The following is a 26,396-nucleotide window of genomic DNA, read 5'->3' as shown; positions in this document are numbered from 1 at the left end:
CTAGGTATATTCTCACATATCATGTTCCATGGAAACCCATAAGCATTTCCTTTAAAAAATATTTTAAAAGAGCTTTCTGTGACAAAATCCCTGCCATTTTAGAAATTCTGTTTTGGTAATTGCTCATTTTATTCTCACCCTCTAATACTCTCCTGTATCTTAAACATATGCATGCATGGGGTGCAACAGAGAACAAACCCCCCCAGTATAACAGCTTTGTCTCTTTCCTCTGAAATCAGAGGAGATTTGTGGAGGACAGGAGAAGCTGACCATATCTTACTCTTCCAATCATGTTAGAAGTACAATATATGAGACTGACAATATGGAAGGCCTCAGGGAACACACAGAGAAATGAAACCAAAAACTAAGTGAAGGGTGAAATCCATGTAACTCCACCAAGATTGGCCTTATACAGTCAGTTCCTTGGAGGTGACAGCTCCCCTGGCATATATCCTGAATTAGAAAAGAATAAGTAAAAAGTCTTTCCCAGATGTTGAATGAGCAACTACTCTTAAAAAATACAGTTAGCAGCAAACCCTGAATTAAACTGAATATGGCTTTTCATTTTGCAAAAAAAGAGAAAGCACAACAGGATATAAAAGGTTACTATTAGTATTTCTTTTACAAACATTGTTGCGGTCGCTGCTTGTGGGGAAGTATACAAATCAAAAAACATTGCGGAATGCACACATATAGAGGGTATGCCTCCAAGCCAGAGAGTCTGGGGACAGCAGCAGTCAGAGGAAGTAGTTGTTGCTCTTTAAAAAGGATGCCTGCATTCCATTTCCCTGCAGGCAGGAGAGAGCTAGTACTTATTTTTCCAGTATGAAGAGAAAAGGAGGCAAGAAGGAAGACTCAGTGTTAGACAAAAAGTAAGAGTTTGTAAGTAAGGTAGCCAAGAAAAGACATCTCTTTAGAAGGTAGAAGTGGTTAAAGAAACCGAAATTACAAAATGAGATTGTTTGTAGAAAGTATCCAGCACCAGGAGACTATGGGACACAGGGAGACCCATACATACGGACATAAAAATACCGAGAAAAATAGTGGTGATACGTTGGTGTGGACAGAAACACTGAATAAATGGAAGTGTCTAACTTTTACAATATACATTACTTTTTTAATGTGAAATTACACGTTATAGTAAGAGTATCTCCACAGCTCATTCTTTCTGTGCAGAATTATGAAACAAACATAGAAAGTACATTTGCTCACTATGTGCTCTCTTCACTTAAGTATTTCAACACAACCTAGCACCAGGATTTCCAGCAAATACAGACAGATTCAGTGAACCTATTGCGACAGAAAGCACAAAGTTTGAGTCCTAATTAAAAAAGTTAAATTCAAAGTTATCTTCTAATTAAAGAGGAAAAAAGCTTAGTAGCTATTTTTAAAAGGAGTAGGCTTTGTACAGCTTTATCTTCACATTGATTGCTTCTATATTTTGAATTTCATAATAATGGTACTATTTCCACTTATTTGGCAGTGCAACGAAACAAAAGAAGGAGCATCTATTAGAGCCATAAAGATCATCCAGTATGAGATTCTAATGAATGGTTTGGGAAACAATTCTTTTTAATAAGATGATCAAATCAGTAGTTGTGGGTGGATTTTTTTTTTGGGGAGGGGAGAGCAGTGAGGAGGGATACAGAAAACAAAAACCCTATCTGGCTACTCATAATTAGAACATGGGTCAGACCAAAGGTCCATCTTGCCCAGTATCCTGTCTTCCAACAGTGGCTAATGCCAGGTGCCCGAGAGGGGATGAACAGAACAGGTAGTCATCATGTGATCCAGGCCCTGTTGACCAATTCCAGCTTCTGGCAAAGAGTATGTTTGTATAATCTACCTTTTGACAGCATTCCCCCCTCCCGCAAGTAAATACAGTAAATATATGTCAGATTGTTCAAATACATGGTTGACATAGGCCAATAGTCTTCCAGTGGTTTTGTAGAGAAATAATTTCATCTTTGAGATACACTATGAATTTTCCATTAAATAGAGTGCTGCTAAATGTGTGGGAGCACTTTCAGATGAGTGTAGCGTTAGAGCACATCCATTTCAGTTGCACAAGACTGTTTCAAGAACAATTCTCTAGGGAACAATCTTCTTTATACTGTAGTTAAAGCTTCTTTTTCTCTAGGAGGAAGTTTCAGATACTGCATCTGGGTCCTGAACTGGAGAACACCTCGTCTCCATCTGTTAAGGACCATCTGTTCCTGTCCCCCAAAACACATTTTCAAGTTGGCAAAGATTATTATTTCTAAACTAGAGATTTTAATACCTCAAGAGATTCAGTAAACCTGTGCTATGAAATGTCTGCTCAAAGATATGGCGTACATATTATTCTGAAGGTGGAAGTGGTTCCACAGATAGAAGCTCTTCACAAAAAAAAAAAAAAAAAATCATCTATATCCTTGCCCCCTACCTGAAGCACCCTGGACACAGTGTACTGGAGAATCCCTTGAAACTTCAGATGATGGTGTAAAAAGTATCACTGGGCAGGCATTTCTTATGAGTTAAACAGAACTGGACCCTTGAAAATTTAGAGGTTCTAAAAACAAAGAGAGGGCCACATATCCCATTTTTCTTTACATAGTTAATGTCTGTAAAATGTGCCCAGACATGATTTTGACTAGCTCAAAATGTTTGTATAATGAAACAAATTTAAAAAAAAAAAAAAAAGGCCTCAATTACCAAAAATCACATTCGCAGAAATTTCTGTACAGAGTTCATTTCTTGGACCATCAATCCCTCATGGTTCTGACAGAACGGCTATGGATTTAACTGAGCAAGTTGTTCCTATCTGGGAGTAACTCTCTCCTATTTGTGTTACAAAGTGCCTAGCTACCATGAAACTGAAAGCTGCTTTGACCCTATCCTCTGGCTTGGTTTGGTGCATGCTCACATGTTTTATCAGCATCTAATTTCTCCCACTGGCAAGTTATTTAAAATTCTGTATTGGGTAAATATCAGCTGGGATTACTTTTTCTAAAACTGCCTTGAAATGTTTTCCACTCCTCCAAGATGCAGGAAATTGCTTCTCTTTATGAAGTTTTCCAGGAAATACTCCTTGGGTCTTCCCTCCCACTTCCCTACTGCTTCTTTGCTAGCCAGGGATTTGACTCTTATCCATATATAATACATTAAGTACAAACAACAGAGCTACACAATGCTGCTTTAAAATTACCAATATTTCTCAAAACATTTTTCTGTCTAAAGAGTGAGTGATTAGTGCTGCTTTGGCTAATTCCATGATATGCTGACTGTACCAGTGCTAGCAAACACTGAAAACCTAGCAAACTGTTCACTCTGGTTTTTCTTTACTGTATGGGAAACAACAAATGTGCTGAAAAGCTGATATGTTGTGATGATGCACCACAACTGAAGCATGCAGTGCTATTGTAATATTCCACCAAAAACATATCAAACACATGGAAGCAGAAAAACTGGGCGAGAGGAAAGGACACAAAGGCAGACAAGGAATGTGAGCATTAGATACCACATACTGACAATCAGCAACGTGACCAAGTGAAGTTGGATCTAAATTAACTGCCTAGTATAGATAGGCTATAGCAAGTTTAGCATCTTGTTTTGAAAAAAAGTTGAAGTCAAGCTAAATGTTAAGTTTCATCTTGATCAGTCTAATGAGAATGTACGTTTTCTGACTCCAAACAACAGGACTTAATATATAAATCTAATTATTCAATTTCCAATTCCCTAAACTAACCTCCTAATATAGCTTTCACCCTGTATAGTTTATAAACTGGCAATTCAACTTTGGGATGAAAAGTAGTAATTATTTTGCACTAGCAATACTCTGAAGTTTAAAGAGGGAAATAACTGAGAGCTACAGGAAACATTTTATGTAGGCAGAATATAACTAGTTTAACTAATCTGGCCAGGACAACTGCTTTGTACACATGATTCAGATGCCAGTTTTGCATTCTTACATGAGTTTTACATTGGTTTAAGTCCGTGAACATCAAAGGAATTATTCTGGATTTACATCAGCATAGATTAAAATAATGAATGATCAATCCCCAATAATCTATGCTTGTTCCTACACCTCTTTCACCAAGGCATACTTTCAGAAGTAACAGTTACTAACCTTCCCATAACATGTTCTTAGAGATGTGTTGCACATGTCTGTCCCACTGACTGACTATGTGTGTGTGCATCAGTGCACAGTTGGAGAGAGTTTTTCCATAGCAGTACCTGTTGGGGTGGCACGAGCATCCTCTCCTGCCTTGCAGCGTGCACGCAGGCATAAAGGATGAACCCATCACTGATCCCACTAAGTTCCTTCCTGTCGGAAGAGTCCAAAAGACAAAACGAGGGGAGGTTGTGGAACGGACGTGTATAAAATATCTCAAAGAACTACTCACAGTAGGTAACTCACAAGCAACCCAAACTGGAGGTGGGTTCAAAGTTTATTTGAACAGGGACTGGAGGACCACTTGTCCAAATTTAACATGGTCTCTAGATTGGGGGGAAAGGAGGGGAGGAGAGAGCGGGTACACATAGTGAGAGGCAAATGTGTGACATGACGACCCTCTGTCTGGTAGCCAACTGGTAACATAGGCAAACAACTAGATATCAAAAATGATATCCTTTGAGTTGAACAGAACTTCCTCTCATTCTGTTCATTGTACTTGCAGACAATTGAGTAGAAAAGCTGAAAGATTTAGTCAGTTCCAGATAAAACTCTAAAGCTCTTCTAATGTCTGGAGTGTGCAGTCTCTCCTAACCATTACCACCAGGAGGCTTTGGGAAGAAGGTTGGTAAGAAAATTGCTTGGTTAATATGAAGTGTTATCCAACTACATAAGAAACTTTGGGTGAAAATGAAGGAGGACTTTGTATACAAAACTGTATACAGAGTGTCTGATACTAGTGCACTCAAATTCCCCAATTTCTTGGCTGATGGCCACTAAAAATGCTATCTTCATCGAAAGGTGCAACAGACAGTAGGTCGCTAGAGGCTCGTGGGGGGGGAGGGGAAGGGGGATCAGCTTTGTTAGGACCAGATTCAGGCTGCAGGAGGGCGGGGGTGGGGGTGGGGGGAAATAGGGTTCTGGATGTGTAGAAATAGCCTGTCCAATCCCTTTAAAAAAATCTTACAGACATTGGGTAGGAGCAGTTATCAGCAAGTGGATGGAATGCCAATATACCTACTAAGTGTACTTTGAGCTAACTGCCAATCCTTCATGTTTCAGAGACAGAAGACTATTCAGCACGCACTGAGTAGAAGTAAGGACTGAGGAAACCTCTTTCAGTTAGGACCCAATGGAAAACTTTTCATTTAGCCTGATAAGTAGTTCCAGCTGATGGGTTTCTACTATTCAGCAGCACATCCTGAACTTCTCTAGAGCAGGACTCCTCCACCAAATGTTAACCATGAAGACTTCAGGTGAAAGGCCTGAAGATTGTGGGGAGAGGTGGTTTGAAGCATGAGAGACTGAGGGGGGCTGACTGATAGGTCTAAGAGCTCTGAAAACTAGCGTTGACTGGGCGATGCCAAGGCAATCAGTATAACATGGGCCTTGTCCTGCTCGATCTTGCATAGAATCCTGGGCAGAACAGATATATGGGGAAAAGCATACAGGAGACACTCTGACCACAGCAGCAGGAAAGCATCCATCAATGAACCCGGACTGTGGCCTGCCCGGGAGCAAAACTGGTGACATTTTCTGTTCTCTTTTACTGCAAACATATCCATATGAGGAGCCCCCCAGAGGTGGAAAATGGTCTATGCCACATCTGGGCTGAGGGACCATTCATGATGATTAACAACCTGCTCAGGTAATTGGCCAGCATATTCTGAGACTTGGGAGGCAGGCTACTTTCAGAAGTTGTTGATGAAGTCTCAAAACAGAATTGTTTCCCAGCAGACTAGTGAGGACCAGCTCCCACCCTGTTTGTTCCAAGGAGGATGGCTCTCAGCTGTTGTCAGTGGTGGCAGATGACAGAACAAGAAGCAATGGTCTCGAATTGCAGTGGGGGAGGTCTAGGTTTGATATTAGGAAACACTGTCAATAGGAGGGTGGTGAAGCACTAGAATGGGTTACCTAGGGAGGTGGTGGAATCTCCATCCTTAGATGTTTTTAAGGTCAGGCATGATAAAGCCCTGGCTGGGATGATTTAGTTGGTGTTAGTCCTGCTTTGAGCAGGAGATTGGACTAGATGACCTCCTGAGGTCTCCTCCAACCCTAATACTCTATGACAAAACATAGCTGTTGGATTTTTAGTCAGCACCAACACTCCTCTTTCCCAATGTGTAGAAGGAATGCCATGCAACAAATTCTATAGCTCGCAACCAAGGATGCCGGAATTGAGCAGGCCAGGGGTCATGGCCCTTCCCATTTTTGAAAGTGGAGGACCTGGTCCATCCACTTTTTGCCATGCCCCCTTGCCCAGCAAGTAGAGGGTCCATGGCTGCTGGCCCACTCCAGCTTCTGGTATGGCCAGGGACAGAGTGGAGTCTCGGGAGGAAGGGGCCACGGGGGTGGGGGCGGCACTTGAGAAGGAATTGAGTGGGAAGTTAGGGGCAACTCCACCTTTTATACCTGCATGAGACAGCAGAGATGGTTCGTGTTGCCACGATTGGTACCACTAAGGGGAAAAAAAAACTGACAACTGTGCACTGGATCGCATGCACACCTACAGTGCAATGGAAGTGTGAAATCGAAGAAGAAAAACCAATCACTTGTGCACTTTTCTGAAACATGTATCTACCACGTGTGTATACACACAGCATTTTCCATAGCTAACCTATATTAACTTCTCTTGAGGTAAACAAAGCTAATAACTGAGTTTTGTGGAAGGAGGATAAGCTGAGAAATGCCTTAAGAGATTGCATAAGGACTAGAAACATTTTAACATTTGCCTTTTCAAATACACAGCAGCCTGTGAACAAAACAAAACAAAAATCCACACAGTAAGCACATACCTAGTCCTATCTCCCCTAGGATTAAAGTTCTGTAAACTTCTGGTGTAAAGCTGTTTATTCAATTCCCACTGTGGTCTGACTTCTATTAAGAATGTAATTCAAGGCCAGAATCCCGTTTAAATTTTTTCTTTTGGTTAATGTAACGTAAATGTACATTTAACTACAATTGAAAATATAAACTGATTTCTGCTATATTTAATGCAGACACCATTTTTACTTAGCCTGGCAGTAAATATGCAAAAGAATGCTCAAGTAATAGAAAAGGTGAGCATCTACTTTCCCTTTATTACTTTAGCATTTCCTGCTTTTGTCAGTTTAAGGCCAATTTTAAATACAGAAAGCAGCACAAAATTTGCAAAAAATCTAAACAAAGATTTAAGATGCAAAAAAATAAAGCATGAGGCTATGGGGAGGATTAAGATTTGGCACAAATATGTAAATTAAATCAGTAGCGATCTGCATTAAATCACACAATTAAACCAGTTAACACACTGTCTAGAGTTCATTACACCCATGAAATAATTCTAAAAATCAAATTAAGCCGAACTTTCTAGTTTGTGGTTAAACACTTCTTTTAAAATAAAATACTGTTTTAAGTACAAACAACAAAAGGCAGTGCCTTAAGGAAAATCTTTACTCTTTTGGGAAGGGGGCAGGTTCAGTTGCCAAGAGATCAATTTGCCCAAAGAATTTTGTTGTTGTTGCTGAATTTGTATCATTTTTGTGAAATTGTTGCTCAGAGTACCTTTCTGCAGCTTAACTGAGAAGTCTTAAAGATAGGAGTTTAAAATGGAAATAGTAACTGACTATAGCAATGTGAATGTGACAATGTAATGAACTCATTCCATTTAACAAAAACAAACATGCATTAGTTAACTCACACTGCAACGAAAGCATACTGTTCTCATTGGTGTCTATCTACAGAGAAAGATCTCTTTATACAAGGCTTGCTGCCTTACCTCTAGGTCACAGCTGTATTCGGTGCCATCCAGGAGCATCACTTTGCACAGCACAGTTTTAATCTTCTTGGGAGCTTTCTGAGGCGCTTTCTCCATTTTGATTTCAGATGTTTGTACCTCTTTGGTCTCCCTCTTTTCTTTTTGTTTTTCTTCTTGCTCGTTGGCAACTTTCTCTACTTCAATCTCTTTATTGTCTTCTTTAGCAGGCTGTAAGAAAGATATGTATGAGGGGTAGCCGTGTTAGTCTGGATCTGTAAAAGCAGCAAAGGGTCCCGTGGCACCTTATAGACTAACAGAAGTTTTGGAGTATGAGCTTTCGTGGGTATAATAGTCTATAAGGTGCCACAGGATCCTTTGCTGCTTTTGTAAGAAAGATGTAGTTTAATATAACAACAAGTCCAACCCTTTCAGGATGAAGTTGAAAGAAAATTCTTCTTTTCTGTATATCAATAACTATCCATTAAGGTTGTGCTCCCAGCTGGTGTTGTTTGGATGCATAATACATAGTTGTAAGGGTTCCCCTTAGAGAAAAGATACTGAAAAACAATTTTTCTATCCTAAAGGCCACTACCTTGATGTTAAAATTCTAGCAGAAGCAACCAGTCTCCCTACAGAAATCAAAATAAAGTTGCACTTTTTTCTTAAAAGCAACTCAAAATATAATGAGAAACTACATTAGAACAGAACAACATTTAAGAAAAACTCAAGCCATAAGTGACACGGGTTTGAATTTAAGGACTGACATTTGACTCTTCTGAAGGCAAGACTTTGGAGCACTGCAGAGCAGAGGCACATGTATCACATAGTTCCTCACATTTCAACACCACAACCATCAGCACCTCAGCACCAACATCCAGGCAGCAAGAAATAAAGACAGTATCCATAATACATAGCCCTGAGAGAATGGAAGAGTAAAGCGTGGAATAAAATAATTGAGATCCTCAGGACTCAAAAACAACAACAGTAGATAATAAATGGATTGATTCAGTCACTAAGGGTATGTCTACACAGAAAAAAAACAAAACAAAAAAAAAAACCTCACAGCAGCAAGTTTCAGAGCCCAGGTCAACAGACTTGGGCTCACAGGATTTGTATTACAGTGCTAAAAATAGTTGTGTGCACACGTTCTGGCTCAGGCTGGAGCTTGGGCTCTAGCATGAGCCAGAACATCATAGCACGAGCCCCAAGAACCCATGTCTGAAGAACTGGGCTCAGACTTGCTGCCTAGCTTGCTTTTTTTTTTTTTTGGGGGGGGGGGAGAGGGGCGTGGGCTGTGTAGTCACTAAAGTCAGCTCAAGCAGAAAAACTGCACAAAAATACAAACAGGGAGCCATATTAATCCCTGGTATAATTTCAATACATGACATGTACTTCGGAGGAGTTACAGTAGCAATAAATCTGGTTCACTGACTAGCCATTAATATTTTCATTAATTTATTAGCCTTCCACACATACCTGTGTGTCAGCACTGCTCACAGAATGCTTCTCCTCCTCCTTGTCATCTGCTTTAGCTTCCTGTTGACTCTCAATTGTTGCTTCTTCCAAGTTTTCCTTCGGCTGAGCCATATCGTCTGGAAGTTGACTTTCCCTCTCCTCCACTGCCTGTCTTTCCTCTACAGGTTCTCTCTTGGCTTCATCTTTGGGCTCGACCAAGGTATATGATTTTTGTTTCTTAAGCCATGGGGGGATAAAGCGAGAGATTCCCTTGCCTTCAGATGGATCTTTTTCCTTCTTCTGACTACTTGGGCTGCTTTGGGTAGCTAGGGTTGGGGAAGGAGAACGTTGTGCCTCTTCAGAGAGTGTCTTTTCAGACTTTTGATTTTCCTGACTCTCCGTTGCTTCCTCATGTTTTTCCTTGGCTGCATCTGCCCCTAGCTGCTCAGATTCCTTCTTTACTTCAGTCTCTGGGCCAACTTCAGTCATCATGGTCACAGGTTATGCTAGAAATGGAACAATAAAATATAATTATGCATTGTTTCAAAGTTATACTTTTTGGCTCTCAGCACCATTAATAGGAATGATCTAAAAATTAAGGCACCATACATAAATTTGGTTAGGATTAAAGAGCTGTTTTAATCCATCCTATTTAAGATCTTCAACCAAAAATAAAAGTAGCAACAAACCCAAATCTGCTGCCAAATTGGACATCTGGCATTTTAAAAAATGCTTATGCTAAAGAGATACATTATGCTTCAATGCACCACTGCTTTCCTCTTGGAAAAGTGGTAAGAGTGCTCCATGGTTCCTAGAATTAACACTGAAATACACTTGTTACAATAGGTGTTCTTAATGTTAAAGACAGACTAAACTTAAGAAGTGTTCAGTAAGTAACTTTCACTTTTTCTGCAGGCTTTTCAAAGCAGTCTAATGGGTCTCAAATTTCAGGAGGAGTTGGGCACCTACCTCTCCTGGGCTTGTTTGAAAATCCCAGCCATACACTGACATCATGGCCTCATTTAAGTCAATGAAAGTTTTACCGTTGACTTCAAATTGGAAAAAAGAGTTTAATTCACAGTGTTTACAGCATTTTTATACATTTCCACCTTGATAAAAAACACAGTGCTTAGGGGGAAATTATTCAAATGAAGAGTTCTCTCCCCTCTTTTGTGCTTTTTGGGAGCAAACTTCCAATCCCATCACTGGAATGCTGGGTGAGAATAATTAACTTTAATGAAAATATTAACGGCTATTTTAATTGAAACAGTTACATGGTCACCTTGTTAAAGGTAAGTTTAGTTGGTTGTACTGAGAATGGAAGGCACATGTAGAATGCTAGCAACCAAGTCCATGTGTTTGACAGCTGCATACTAACAGCTGTTAATAGACAGGCAATTTTTGTAAAATGTTTTATTTTAGTCTAAAAAAATCAAATTTGTCTTATGATTTCGGCAGGATGGGAATAAAAAAAATCCTGATGCCCTAAAACAAATTGAACGCAGAGACAAAGAAAGTGAAGTGCATCCATATTTAATGGTGCCTGAAACATTTATGGGCTATCAATATAAAAATGCCTTCAACAGACCGGTCTCTGAATCAGACATTTACATAAGAAAGCACCAGAACATGATACTTTTAATCCCCATACATCTTTGCCCAACACCTTCTTAAAAGCTTAGGATAAACTACTGGCATAGCTAGATGGCCTGAAAGTCAGCAGATTGCAACAGAATTCATTCCAACCACTGACACCAAAAGGGCACCCCACTGAAAAATGCCTGCCATCAATCCCCTCTTGTTTAAAAACAGTAGACTATTAGTTCAGGGCTCCTACTGCTCTCCACAATTTTAAATCATGCAAGGACAGAGGTAGTCTCTACGTTAATTTAGTGATTTTAAGTCATACATGCCAACTTAAATTGCACTCAGAAATCAACTGGAAAAACTGGGAGAGTCTATTCCTGGCAGGGAACACCAGCAAGTAGACTCCTAGTTTCTGCAATAGCTAAAGTTTCCAAATGGACTTTATGTCTAAACACAAATGGAATGAATACAGTAAGACAGACTGAGGTGACAAAGATATGGATAACAAATGAGAGCTGCATCTACCTAAGAGGTCATAAGCCTTCTTGTCAAATGGAGACAGTCACTGCTGATTCTTGTAAAAAGCAACGAGTCCTGTGGCACCTTAAAGACTAACATGTTTTGGAGCATAAGCTTCCGTGGGTGAATACCCACTTCGTCAGACATATGGGGTCTGATAATTGGACATCCAAAAGAAGCATATGGTGCCTTTATTTAACACAGTTAACATAAGCCTCTCAGTGAAAACGAGTTAACAGATACATAGGGCAGAGTTTAAGATCAACTACTCATTATTACAGTTGTGCAGAGCATTGCATGTTCGGGGTTAGGATCCACCTCCGCCACCAAAAGTAAAACCAAATAATCAAAGGACACTTCCTGGAATAAGATACTGTAGTAAGTGAGAAGTTACAAGAATGTTAACTGAAAATATTTGAGTCCTACAGTCACATAATGCAGAGATTTGATTTAAGATCACACTTAAATACTCAAGTTTTATACTTGTTATTTTCCCTAAGTTGTTATAAAAATCAAAGAAAAGAACTTTTGTCATGTTTAACAGACCTCTAGTGGCACTGAATGCTGCTTTTATATAACTGCCTAACAAAGATTAAAGCAGAATTTAATTTGTGATTGAAAATATGAACTGTCACAATATTTCCCTAGAATTAGTTTCTAAATAAATCTATGATTTCAGGAAATGTCTGGATTTAATGTAAATTATGCCAAAACTGAAATGCTAGCTATAAATTTGCCAGATTCTGAGAAGCCATTCCTCCAGAAAACATTTGGGTACAAATGGGCAACAAATTCTATAAGAAATATGGGAATTCACATCTCAACCAACCCAGAAGAGCTTTACGATTTAAATACCAAACCACTACTTCAGCAAACAGAAAAAGACCTGGAGTATTGGGGGAAGTATGCAATTTCTTGGTTGGGAAGAACAGCCCCAGTCAAAATGAACATTTTGCCAAAGATACATCTTTCTTACTTCAAAATCTTCTGCAATCATCTCCGATAAAACTCTGGCAGGAACACAGAGGATGTCATTAGAATTTATATGGAATAAGGGGGGAAAAAAAAGAGTGAGTGCAGATGCTTTGTACAAACCCTTTACACAGAGTGGACTAGCTGTTTCAAATATTCAATGGTACTTTCAAGCCAGTAAGCATGCAAAGCAGTAGTGGACATTGAGCACTTTGACCCAGACCAACTCAGGTCTTTACTGAACAAGAAAACTGTGGCAGTGAAAACATTGTTTGTCTACCAATTAATTAATTAAAAAAATCACTCTCCAGAAATTATACACTGCCTTTTAGCAAAGGCTATTCTATGGGCTTGCAAGAGAACTGAAGATTAAATAAATTCTTTCCCCTCACCAATGACACCAATTGCAAATAATCCCAATCTTAACCCAAATCATGAACCAGAGAGCTTTAAAGTCCAGGAGAGCCATGGAATGGATATGGTTGTCCAGCTACTCAGCAAAGAAATGTTTCTAAATAATTTAGACATCAAAATTAACTTTAACTGACCCACTTTCCTGTGGTACCCATACTATCAAGTTAGACACTATGATTCTCAACGTTCTAAAAAAGGTTTATAAAGAAAACTAACATCTGGTCAATTAAGAAACTATCACCAATTGCTGAATATAAATTACCAAATAACCTTTTGGTAACCTTCCTAGGGCTTCCTAGCAGAAATGGTCACAAAAGAAAATTAATTAATTTCTCATTGGCTAGGCTGCCTCTCACTGGAAAAAGAAAAAAATAGTCCAACTATAGAGGAATAGTTTTAAAAAAAAAGAGGTTGTTATGGAAAAACTAACACCAATTACATATCCAGCATAAAATAGGCTGAAGAGAATTAAATACTTGAATAAATGGCAACCAAATATCTAATATTAGAAGTACATTCACTAGCAAAAAACAGCATACATGTTCATTTTCTTTTTAATATTAACAATTGATAGCCATGCCTGCTCTCTGAAATATGTATAATCAGAGATTTCAGATAAGAAACTAGAAATGATGTCATCAGTATTGTAATTATGTTCACTCTAATATGGAGGGGAAGGGATAACTCAGTGGTTTGAGCATTGGCCTGCTAAACCCAGAGTTGTGAGTTCAATCCTTGAGGGGGCCACTTAGGGATCTGGGGCAAAAATCAGAACTTGGTCCTGCTAGTGAAGGCGGGGGGGCTGGACTCAATGACCTTCCAAGGTCCCTTCCAATTCTAGGAGATTGGTATATCTCCAATTAATTAATTATTATTATTATGGTAACACTCGAAGAGAGGTCTGATAATTACATTACTGTATAATATCTCTGAACAAAAGTTCACTGTTGTAATGATTATTGTTTTGTTTGACATTTACATGGCAAGGATTTTTTATATCTGTTTATACTTCCTAAAACTGACACTTACTTAAGTTATTAGTCAAACCACATTTTGTTATTTATTTCTACTTTTACATGGCACTACCAAATTACTGTTTTATTTCTCTTGCATGCACATATCCATCCCAACTCTGGTACCAGAGCTAGAAATTATCTTTTCTGGACACAATCCACAACTATCAGCTTGCCAAAGAAAACTGAGCTATGAGGCATTCTTTTGCAATATAGCATAGTCAAATTGTAAGTTTCAGTGTTAACAGTGGTAGTGCCAATTGAAACTGATTAGCTAGGAAGCAGTAATCTAGCCTTATGAAAAAAAATTAAGTGAACTTCAAAGTGGCATCTTCTATTTCAGTGGTTCTCAAACTTTTGTAGTGATGACCCCTTTCAAATCGCAAGCCCCTGAGTGTGACTCCCGCCAATAAAAAGTGTTTTTAATGTAACACAATTATAAATGTTGGAGGCAAAGCGAGGCTTGGCGTGGAGGCTGACAGCTCACGACCCCCCATGCAATAACCTTGCAACTCCCTGAGAGGTCCCAACTCCCAGTTTGAGAACCTCTGTTCTATTTGAGAGCACATTTTCACATATTTATTGTTCCAACTACCATCCTAAAACAATATTTGTATATCTATATAAACTGCGTCCTCCTTCCTATTATTATAAGGGGTTTGTCTACACAAATATTTAGTTCACAGCAAACCGGGGTGCTAGCCTACTGGGGACTACCAGTCCAGGTGGACTTAGCTGACTAGGGACTAAAATCAAAGCTCATTAACAAACTATTAATGTGTGTGAGCAAAGTCTATACCAGGGATCTCAAACTCAAACCACTATAATGGCCACATGAAGACTAGTACATTGGCTTGAGGGCCACATCATTGACACCTTTTCATATAAAGATACAAAGCCACCCCCTACCCCCACTCCACCCCTTCCATGAGGCCCTCCCCACCCTCCATCCTCTCACCCCTTCCACCTCCATATTCCCAACCCTTCCCCAAAGTCCCCACCCCAACTCTGCACCAAGACTGTTTGGGGAATATTTTTATGTCATTTTATTCATTCAATTGTTTTATGAATCTCATTTATGCTTGTACACTGATTTGTGGACTAGAACCTCCATTTTGTATTTGACCCAACTGTGTCTTGTATGAAAAATCATTGGTATATGCATAGGCTGCTTCAGATGTAGGTATAATATAGCTGGAGGAGGAGGGGGTGTTTGTCACCTTGTGAGGTGCTAACACAGAAAGTCATCCAGCCAGCTTCTAACAATTATTGACTTGCTAGCGATTCTTAGCTGCTTTCTCCCTCCTTCCCCCATGTAATAAGGCATATTGTGCACATGAACTTAGCATGACTGGGTCATGAGCTTTCACATTGGGGAACCATGATTAAAACAATGGTTTATAACCACAAAGGACTTCGGTGGTCAGTCCCTGTACACAGGCAGCAGTAAGAGAGAGACTTGTTTCAGGGGAAACAAGGGACTCTCCACCTAACTTGAACATGGACATACCTCAGACACCGATAGAGGGCTGAGATCAGACGAAGATGCAATTGTGCTCAGGTTTATGTTGTTTTTCCATAGATATGTGAGTGTGAGAGAAGTTCGCTTTCCAAAGCCTGCATGTTTCTTGCTTTCACTGTCACATGGTCCCTGAAAGGTGTAACTAGAGAAATAACAAGTCACCCAGTCAGGTGAGCACATCTGCAGGAAACACGTCTGAGCAACTGGGAAGTCCCCTACAACTGAAGCCCCAGTTCCAGGGTCTGGACAGCAGGGTTCCAATGCCAAGAGGGGTTCCAGACATAGGATCTGCACCTGGCGAGTGTGCCTCAGACATCCAAACAAGCCACAAAATCAATCAAAAAGTAATCCTTTAGGGGAGAGAAACTTACTGGAAAAAATCAGACAGTGGGCTGTTTCTTTCAGCTGAATATACAGGTATTAGCTAAATATTACAGGTATATACGGGTATTACCAGGGCCATCCCTAGCTATTCTGGGGCCCTATGCAGCCCCCCCATGGGGGGGGAAGCCTCTGCAGGGCGGTGGGGGCAAGGAGCAGGCCCCATGCCTCTGAAGGGGAGGAGCAGGGGGAGGGCTGGCGAGGAGCGGGGAAAACCACCTCTCAGCACTCACCAGTGACATGGCTGGGGCCAAGTTGCTGCACTCCTGCCGTTGATGAGTGCAACCCCGGCCCTGCTGCAGAGTTCAGGGGAGTGGGGGTGGAGCAGAACAGGAAGAGGCAAGGCTGGGGCAGGGACGGGGCGGGGCTGGCTGGAGCGGCACATAGCTGCATACTTCACGTATAGGTAAGGACGGTCCTGGATATAAGAAGGGGGGGCCTGAAAAGATGGTTGCCCTTGGGAGAAATGTATGTGATGGTGACATTAATTTTTTGCTTGTAAGTTTTGGAGTATTCTTTATTCAAACATTACTAGAATGGAAGCCAAATTTTAAAAAGTCACCTTTTTATTTTCATTTCAAATACAGTATGTCAATTTCTCCATTATAAGTGTGTAATATATCCTGGTCCTCCAGCCTCTGCCAGGTTGGTCGGTCTTTTTTCCAGGAGGCTCCTATAGTTCATTGTGCAGCCACCAGGCACTGAGTAATCATTGTGCTTCCTTTGATCCTGTATCTGAGCTGGTAATCACAGGAGAAATAGGATACTAGAGTATCCTATGAGGGAGAGAGACAGCTGAGATGCAGAAGATATTGATTCACAAGGGTGATTTTGTGATCTCTACTAAATATAGAGGAAGAGATCGCTAACAAAAATGTATCTAAGCTAACAAAAAAAAGTTTCCCTTTTTCAACTAATAGGGTCCACAGATTTATGTCCTTGGGCACTTCAGCCTGCTTTCAGTTTGGGGAGGACAGAACCAGACCTTTCGGTCACTGGCAGCAGAGGAATGCCCCATCTCCAGAGATCCCTCTGATAAAAATAACTTCCACAGCCAGAATAATCCAAATCAGATTGTGTTAAATACAATTTGAAGAAAAAGTCCTTATATTGGAGAGAATGTAAATTCCGCCAAAAAATGAACCCAAATCTTTGGATGTTAATTTCCATCTATTCAAGATGCTCCATTTGTCACCAGGTGGCCTATACTTGATGAAAGGAAGTTTTCAGGTAAGCATGTGTTAAAGTCCACAGATCCATTGTAGTGAGATTTTCATAGAAATGTGACTCTGGAGTGGGAAGCACGATCATCCTTTAAATAGGGACATCCAAAATGAGGTAGATTATATATAAATATCTCCTTCACTTAGGTTCTAAGGTCTGAAGGAGAAGACTTCTGCCAAAAGAAAGGAAATGGCATTAACTAAACTTGGAGAACCAATATGTAGACCTTGAGCTAATGGCAGACTAGCAAACCTCAATATAGGACACATGATTACTCTTGCTCTGAGACTGATGCTTAAGTGAAGGAGGAATATTTCTTCAGTTTACTTAAAAGAATGAATGCTATGACAGTACTTGTCTGAATTAAAAGTACATTAATGGGCCTTATTAGAGAAAGTTCTAAACAAATCAGAATTAATTTATTTGAAGGAGATAGTAACCATTGGCAGGCCTACTCTAATGGACAGGAAGTATAACAATGCCTCCCACAGAGAATCGATTTGAATATGTTGTAATGAGCAGAGTGAGGTTCCAAGGTTATGATCTTGCAGGGTTGAAATAATGCTGATTTCTTAAGGAAACATTTAAATGTTGGATTTGTTCAAAAGCAGGAAGCTTTGTACATGTCAAGATTATTAGACCACAGAGACTTGACCCTTTTGCTAAGGCACTCATACACCCACAATAAAGCCCTGCTGGGGAAATTCAAAGCTGTGTTTTACCGGTTTAACACGTTAAACAATGGACTTTCCACCAGCCAGTATAATACATTCTATTTGTTGACTTCTCTTTTGGAGTCCATGAGAGTAATAATCCAAGCGTTCATTGTAACTTGCGTGGCCCCAGATGGATGGACGGATGGTCTTGCAATAGCAGGCAGGTAGAGGCATCTGAAGATCCAAAAAGGTTAATCAGGCCTGAGGATCATAGCCTCTTCAGAAAGAAAGACGAACAGAATCACTAACACTCTCTCATTCTCATCTTCTGTACAGTGGAAAAGGTGGGAAGACATACAGAAGGGACCTTTCCATCTTTGCAAGATGTCACTACAACTTCACCTCTGGGTCCTGGCGCACACAGACCGCAAGACATTTTATTATTGTTTCTGGATGCAAAGTGGTAGATCAACAGCTCACCAAAGTTAACTTATGTTGAGTGAGATATTTTTGGGTACAGGAATCATGCTGCTAATCTGACAAGCAAGTTTTCATGTTCCTTTCCTTCTTGGTGGGAAGTGCACAAAGAGATATGAAATTTGCCTGCCAGAACAGGAGTAGGGATAGGCCTGATCATGTTCTTCCCTGTTACTATGAAAACCTTATCAGACACCTCGGGTGTCATGACCAGAACAGGTATGTTAGCTATGGAAGGAGTAGCACTGTGTGTGAGACCTCAGTGAATCAGAGTTTCTAGCTAGTGGATACTGTGCTTTTTCTGGTAGCCATTCCCTGAATTCAGTGGGGGAAGATTCCTTCACAATAAAAATCTGATTACACTGCTCTACAGCCAAAATGCTTCTGAAATAAATGTAGTCCGACTTTACTAATTCTGGGTCACTGAGAATGAAAATGATGCTTAAAATTGTTGATTGGCTCTAGTTGTCAAGACATGCTACTGGGTCAGTATATACGACCCTTGACTTGAGAATGGTGGAGGATAAGTGAGTTATAAAGGGAAGGGATCTCAATTTAAACCAGAAATGACTAAAATACATCTTTGACTGGATCTATGAATAAATCTATGACTGGATTTGGACAGTACTTGCTTTTGAGGCAAAACAATGAATGCTGCAATCTGAAGCTGGTATTGCGTCATATATGATATGAATTGCATCATGTTATTCCTAGAAGTCATGGATGATGCAATCATAACGAAGCTTACATCACTCTGCTGAATAAATTGCCCTATATCAGTTCTAGAAATCATACAGTGTCGTGCTCTCTTATTTGTCAGTGTTTGATTTTGCAAAGGGACACATTTCTGTTTAGCCAAAGTGAGCAGACATGCCTCATACTTGTGTGAACAGTGTAGATAACTTCTGCTATGTTTGTGGTGAAGTGACTTCTGCATCACAAAAGCGCAGTCTAACCACTGTGGATAAGAAAGCCTATCACCTTTCTTTTGGCTGCAAAATTGGAGATCAGGACAAGAGGTAGGCCCCACACATATGCTGCAACACTTGTGCAACAAATCTTCGCCAGTGGTTGAACAGGAAAAGGAAATCTATGCCTTCTGCGGTGCCAATGATTTGGAGAGAGACAACAAATCATACCAGCAATTGTTACTTCTGCATGGTGCCTCCAGTTGGGAAAGGTGTGTCAAAGAAGAAAAAGTAGACTCTGCATTATCCAAACATTCCATCAGCTATACGCCCAGTACCCCACAGAGAAGGACTGCCGGTTCCTGATGCACCAGAATCATTCTCACTTGAGTCAGACGAGGAAGAGGAAGAGGATGAAACTTCTGGTCCTGAACCATCAATGTCACAGGACACATTTTCTCCCATCCTCCTCCTCTGAACCACACCTCATAACACAAGGTGAACTGAATGACCTTGTCAGGGATTTGGAACTACCCAAGAGTAAGGCAGAGCTGTTGGGCTCCAGACTACAGCAGTGGAATCTCCTGGCAGGCTAGCTATCAGGGCAAATGGAGCCCATCAATGCTTGCAGACTATTGCTGGACAGTGACAAGAGATGATCCATTTAATGAATACAAGAGACAAGCCAAGAAGCCCTGAGTAGACACTGAATAGGACTAAACTATGTACATAATAGTTTTTTGCCTTTTGTTTCATAATAAATTTTATTGATATAACCCTTTTGCTGATTTTTAAAGTGTTACATAAACAGGACAGGTGAAATATTATCATGTAAAGCAACCATAAACACATGAATAGACCTAAGTTTACAATTTATGATTAAAACTCTACTATCTACACAATATACATAGACATAAAATGTAAAAACTTAAAATATCTTAGAAATAGTAGCCAATCAGTTGTTTTAATTATATTTGAATTCAGCACATCATAAATATCACATTTTATCTCTGAAAATTCTCAAAAATTGTAGACCAGTGTTATCTGCATTCACCAACTGAGGGATTAGAGAATACACAATTGAAGCTAGAGCTCTGCTAATGGATGATACAGGGGAGAGCTGTGGAGGGGATACTCAGAATTACTGGAGAGATCACATGAATGGTAATCATTGGAAAATGCCTGTGTATGAGATCAGAATTCCCAGTGGAATCCAATAAAAAGTAGATGTTTGTTTTTGTGACGTGTTTTTCATTATGGCCATCTTCCTCTTCTGTTAACATTTCTTTGAGATTGAAACTTGTACCTGACAGCATGAATCTTCAGTCCAAGCCTATGATTGACTTCCCTAGCATCATGTGTCTGTGTTTGTACTGAATCCAAGCTGCTTCAGGAACTGTATTGCTGTGTTTTTAGTTCAGATTTCTTTTTACATAGAATCCTGATCAGATAAATTGTCTGGAAAGAGAAGTGATTTTCCTTCTTCCCTAAAGCCAATATTATTGCAACCATGATCCTGGAGAAACACCTTGGAAGCCTATGTAAGATCAAATGATAATGACTGAAGACGGATAAAGAAAAAGGCTGCCAGCCATTTGCACAATGTAAGAACGGTCTGAGGATGGTAAAATGGGGTGCTCTGTAGGCAAACCTCTTTCAGGAACTTATTTACATATTTGAAATAGGACCTGAACTACTTTTCCTTGATTCACTGGGGGTAAAAATAGGATAAAGAGCTTGCTCCCCTTGAGGATCTGTATAATCAAATTTAAGCTTCACAAGCCTAAGCAGCCATCTTAATGGACTGCAAATGGAAAGCAAGAGGAATTCCACATTAGAAAATACTGTAAATAATACATAATCTTCAAATACATTCTAGAAAAATTAGTATCCAAAAAAGGCTGTATGGTAATTGCCCCAATGTAAAGGTACTGAAGGACATGCAATTATAAACAAAGACGAGGCGAGACTCAGTTGAGAGCTACAGGACTAGAGCTGGATGAAGTGAAAATTATTTCTCTAATTGGAGATAAATAAATTAGATATTTTGTATCACTCGTATTTACAACCAGCTAACTGTTCTACTTAAGATCCAAGTTAAGCTACTTAAAAAAAATTCCCTTGCTCACTACTATTTATGATATGTAAATTTCATACTAGGTGCAACTGTTCACAGAAGCATGAGTAATTATTACCCCCCCTTTAAGTTCAGAACGCAGTAAAATCTAATATTCTGGTTACCTTAGTGCTGTTCATTCTGGTCACCATTGTATTGGTATACTCCAGAGAAAACAATTCTCACGACTACCCTACCACAGTAACTCTCAAGAATGGTTATGAAAAGTAGTGACAGTGACAAGGGATTGCCTAGCAAGCCTGAGATCTGTTTGTTCACTACACTTTTAAACAGGAAACTGCCCTTACACGAGGAATAGATAATTGCCTTACAGTACAGATCTCATGTCTTCATCTCTTTAACAAGAGAAGCCTACTTACATTAATGACAACCTGAAAGAAACAAGTTCTGACAAATTTAATTTAAGTTTCATTGGTACAAACATTCCTATATATTGTTCAAGAACTCGAACAGAATAACTACTTTTACTTAAATTGTAAGCTCTTTAGGGTATGTGTCTTTTTGTTTTGTACATCGCTGAGCACTGTGGGGTCCTAATCCAGGACTGTGGCTCCTAGGCACTACAGTAATACAAATAATAGTAATAAAACATAATAGCAAGTTCTTGGAAACATGTATTTGAGAACATATGACTAAGAACCATCAAGAATCTGGAGCAGCTATTAGGAATTAAGATATCAGGAAGAGAGTAACTTCTGTACTGGGTAAAATCAAGTTTTATTTTCCTAAAGCAAATAATCCAGACAAAAGCAACCAAAACGTTTATTTCTAAACAAGCTGTGCAATGTATTATTAAAATTCTTTCGTCTACTGTTTGATCATGAAATTTCAAATGGATAGCAGAATCAGTAATTTGTCTCCAGAGGCACAAGGGACATGAAGATAGATTTGTTTCATGCCTGCTCTTCAAAGACTAAGCATTTGTTAGGCAAGAGAATAAAAGAGGGCAAGTGACTTTAGGTTGTTTTTGTTTTGTTTTAAATTATGTCAGTTTCATGCTGAAGGATTAATTGAAACTCCCATTAGTTTATAAAATGCTATTCTGGTTCAATGGTTTAAACAAGAAATTGTGAACAGCAGGAGATAATACTGCAGAGTGATCAATAAAAATTACTCTTACTTTGAAAGATTTTGTACACAGTTTTGCTTTTAAATATACTTTTTTTTTGTTATGTTTGATCACTGGCCAGAATCACAGTAATTGAAACATTGTCATATACACTTTAAGTTTTAAGTGCTCATTTGCGCACACCCTCAGTTTACCTTTTTTTAGTGAAAAAATAAAGCGTTATTTCTTCTATCATTACCAAATTAAAAACAAATTGATTTAGAAGCAGAAAACTGGCTTGTTTGCACTTTACCCTTCTTTAGTGCAGACAATCTGTTAACAATACAATTTACTCCTGGGGGAATTATGTGCTACTGCATGTGTGCATAATTAATAAGCCTCACAGATTTCCAATCTTTTGCACAGAAAAAAGCTGCTGCCGAAATGTTGCTGCAGTTCTGCCTTTTGCCCACCAGAGGGTGATGTGGTGATAGAACAAAGCTGCAACTCAGGGCCAGCAAGGGAAGAGAAAGCTGACTTCTTTGCAGAGGTTGTCAGGCCAGGTCAGGAGACAGATAGAGTGGGGTGCTGGGGCAGGGGGTGTCAGACAGGGCCTCATAAGGGATAGTGTGGGAGGACAGACTGGAGCAGGGGCTGAATGGGAGTGGAGATACAGGGCCACAGGTGGGAGGGAGGTGCAGAGACACATATGGACAGGGGAGTAGCTGGGTGGGGGAACAGAGAGACATAGGGATAGGGACAGATGTGCCCGACTGAATAGGAGAGGCTAGGGTCAGCCAGGGTCTGCATGGGGGAAAGCGCCTTAACAACCCCTTCCCATCCACCTCCCCGCCCCCAAAAAACCTGTTCCATACTTTTCCCACCTATACCCAACAACTCTCCAAGTTCACACCCAGGCTCCTTCTAAGCAATTTAATTCCCTCTCCCTCAGCTCTTCTGTTACCCCTGACTCCCCCAAGCCTTTGCACTGCTTCTGAAGGGTGTGGGAAATATGGTTTTGGACTGTAGTTTATATAAATTACTACTCTGAGTTCTGTATTAATATGCCTAGTAAGGAATCTTTGTCAAAAAACATTTCCTGAATCTTTTCTGTTGGCTGTATTGTTACAGACATACTTGTTACAGCTATTTTGAAATAAATGACCAAAAATAATTGAAACGAGTGTGATTGTGACAAAAAATATTCAGAATTTTAAAATATTTTAATTTTTTGTTGTGGAATGTTTAGGCACAGAATTTCACCAGGAATAACAGTTGTAGGTTTCACCACAGATCCATACCGAAAACATTTATATTTTGACAGTCACAAAAGTAAAATCCTTTTTGGAAGAGTCAATCAGGAATTCATACACTTTGTGAAAATATTTACTTGAATCACCAATACTTGGAGGGCCTGATGCTTTTCTCATATAGATTTCTCACAAGCATAACTCTACTGACTTCAGTAGAGTCACTCTGTTACACCAGTATAAAGAAGATCAGAATCAGGATGAGTACATTATCTACAAAATCGTTGTGTCTATAGTTTTTGCTATTAAATCAAATTCTACCTTTTAAAAAATTGTATTTTACCCCCTAGCGCTAATGGAAAAGAGTTCTTGTACCATATGGTTTAGCGTAGCAGAGATCATTTTCTGAAGAGGCATGCTAAAGAGTAATCAAAATATAAAAAGAGCCGGTTCAAAAATACTAAAGATTCCTATACATTTATAGCATTCAGAATGTCTTGTTAGCAAACTAAGTGGACAGGAAAAGGACAGTTACCTGTTCCATAACTGGCATTCTTTGAGATGTGTTGCTCATGTCTATTCCACAGTAGGTGTGCGTGCTCGCCATGTGCACCGATGCCGGAAATTTTTCCCTTAGCAGTACCCATACTGGGGGAGCACCACAGCAACCCCTGGAGTGGTGCCTCTATATCGCACTATAAGGGGGACCGTGCGCTCCCCCTACCCTCGGTTCCTTCTTGCCGGACAACTCCGACAGAGGGGAAGGAGGGCAGGGTGTAGAACAGACATGAGCAACACATCTTAAAGAACGCCAGTTATAGAACAGGTAACTGTCCTTTCTTCGAGTGATTGCTCATGTGTATTCCACAGTAGACGATTCCAAGCCATACCTGTTGGAGGTGAGTAGGAGTTCACAATAGGCTAAGATGGAGTACCATCCTGCCGAACCCAGCATCATCCCTAGACTGGGAGATGATCACATAATGCAAAATAAATGTGTGAACAGAGGCTCAAGGGGCCACTCTACAAATGTCTAGGATAGGGACATGGGCTACATAGGCAGCTGATGAGGCCTGAGCCCTCGTAGAGTGTTCCCTGGCGATCGGTGGCAGGGGAACCCCTGCCAGATCATTGTATGTGTGTATGCACGAGGTTATCCAGCGGGAAAGACGCTGGGTGGAGATAGGTTGCCCTTTCACCCGCTCAGCCGAGGCAACAAAAAGTTGAAGATTTCCGGAATGGCTTGGTCCGATCCAGATAAAAGGCCAGCGCTCTACATACATCGAGCATATGGAGACAGCGTTCCTCATTGGAGGAATGGGGCTTATGGCAGAGCACGGGAAGAAAGATGCTCTTTTCCATATGGAAGGCAGAGACCACCTGTGGAAGGAACAGCGGGTGCGGGTGGAGCTTGACTTTGTCCCTGAGGAAGACTGTATAGGGGGGTTCCTGAGATCAAGGCCCTGAGCGCCGAGACACATCGGGCCGACGTGATCGCTACAAGGAAGGCTACCTTCCATGAGAGGTGAGACCATGAACACGTGGCCAGGGGCTCAAAGGTAGGACCCGTGAGTTGGGACAAAACTAGGTTCAGGTCCCACTGCAACACAAGGGGTCTAGTGTATGGGAATGAACGGTCAAGGCCCCTCAGGAAACAGGTGGTCATATGGTGGGAAAAGACTGAGTACACTTGCACCGGTGGGTGGAAGGCCAATACAGCCACCAGGTGTACCCTGACAGAGGTGGGTGCCAGTCCCTGGGTCCTACGGGACAGGAGGTAGTCCAGGATAAGCTGGAGAGGAGGGGAGACTCCACGCTAACTCCTCCACTTGGAGAACCTGGATCACTTCGCCATGTACGCCCGGCATGTGGATGGTTTCCTACTTTCCAGGAGGACCGGCCTTACCTGCTCCGAACATCTGCCCTCCTCCTCATCTAGCCATGGAGCAACCACACTGTCAGGTGGAGTGCGGCTAGATTAGGATGAAGGAGGCAGTCCCCATCCTGGGAGAGGTGGTCTGGGCGGAGGGGCAGCGTCCTTGGGGGTGCCGCCAAGAGGCAGAGGAGGGTCCCATACCAGCATTGGTGGGCCCATGCTGGGGCTATGAGAATGACTTTCACTTTGTCTGCTTTTACTCTCTGCAGGACTTTGTTGACAAGGGGGAACGTCAGGAAAGCGTAAAGGAGCTGGCCCGACCACTGTAGGAGGAATGCATCGGATATCACACCCTCATCCACTCCTCCCCTGGAGCAGAACCGGGGGGCAACATCCATTCTGGTGGGTTGCAAAGAGGTTGATCTGGGGAACTCCCCACTCTCAGAAGAGCTGGTGAGTGACCTCTGAGTGGCACGACCACTTGTACTGGGGGAAGAAAACCCTGCTAAGGCGATCTGCTTGTGTGTTGCAGTCATCCGGGAGGTGTACGGCCCTCAGGGAGAAATCGTGGGCTACACAGCACTCCCATAGGCTCAGGGCTTTCCGGCAGAGGGCTAGGGAGCAAGTCTCGCTTTGCCTGTTGATGCAGTACACGGCTGTGGTGTTGTCCGTGAGGACCCTGACCACCTTGCCACAAAAGGTGCATGTGGAAGGCACCTGAGCCCTGATCTTCTCTTAGGCGGCCGGACAAGGCTGATGGAGCCTGAGATGTTCCGGCGACTGAGCGGGCCCCCATCTGGATGGGCATCTGCAGCCATGATGCCCATTGGCACCACTTTCCCTGCCACAGGGCCCTTTGCCACTGACCTGGCTGAGAGCCTGGTGGCGGTAGCTGTCCCAGCTGAGCCACGCGAGCCGAGGATGGGTGGGTGGGCGCCAAGGCCAAGGTCACCGTCGAGCGCATGGTCTCACAGGAATGGTATGAGCGGCGGTGCCTGCGATGTCACCTCCCTCATGACCTGGACCTTGAAGTCAAGAAATGGTACCCACCCAAAGAGCTACTTCGGTACC

General features: G+C 41.1%; 1 protein-coding gene across 13 annotated transcripts in view; it reads right to left on the bottom strand.

Moving 5' to 3' along the window:
- Window positions 1–26,396, bottom strand: part of EPB41L2 (erythrocyte membrane protein band 4.1 like 2) — a 279,503-nt gene that overhangs the window by 146,557 nt on the left and 106,550 nt on the right. For all 13 annotated transcript variants that reach the window (XM_050949494.1, XM_050949498.1, XM_050949495.1 and 10 more), the window contains exons 3-4: window positions 9,363–9,847; window positions 7,908–8,114 (exon numbers count right to left, since the gene is read on the bottom strand). In XM_050949494.1, coding sequence (XP_050805451.1) covers window positions 7,908–8,114; window positions 9,363–9,833 — 678 coding nt within the window. In that variant the 5' untranslated portion in view covers window positions 9,834–9,847. The remainder of the gene's footprint in view (window positions 1–7,907; window positions 8,115–9,362; window positions 9,848–26,396) is intronic.

The sequence above is a fragment of the Gopherus flavomarginatus genome, chromosome 4 (assembly GCF_025201925.1).
Source record: "Gopherus flavomarginatus isolate rGopFla2 chromosome 4, rGopFla2.mat.asm, whole genome shotgun sequence".
Taxonomy (NCBI): domain Eukaryota; kingdom Metazoa; phylum Chordata; order Testudines; family Testudinidae; genus Gopherus; species Gopherus flavomarginatus.
Note: the sequence above shows the minus strand (reverse complement) of the source record. Positions and strands in the feature narration are given on the sequence as shown.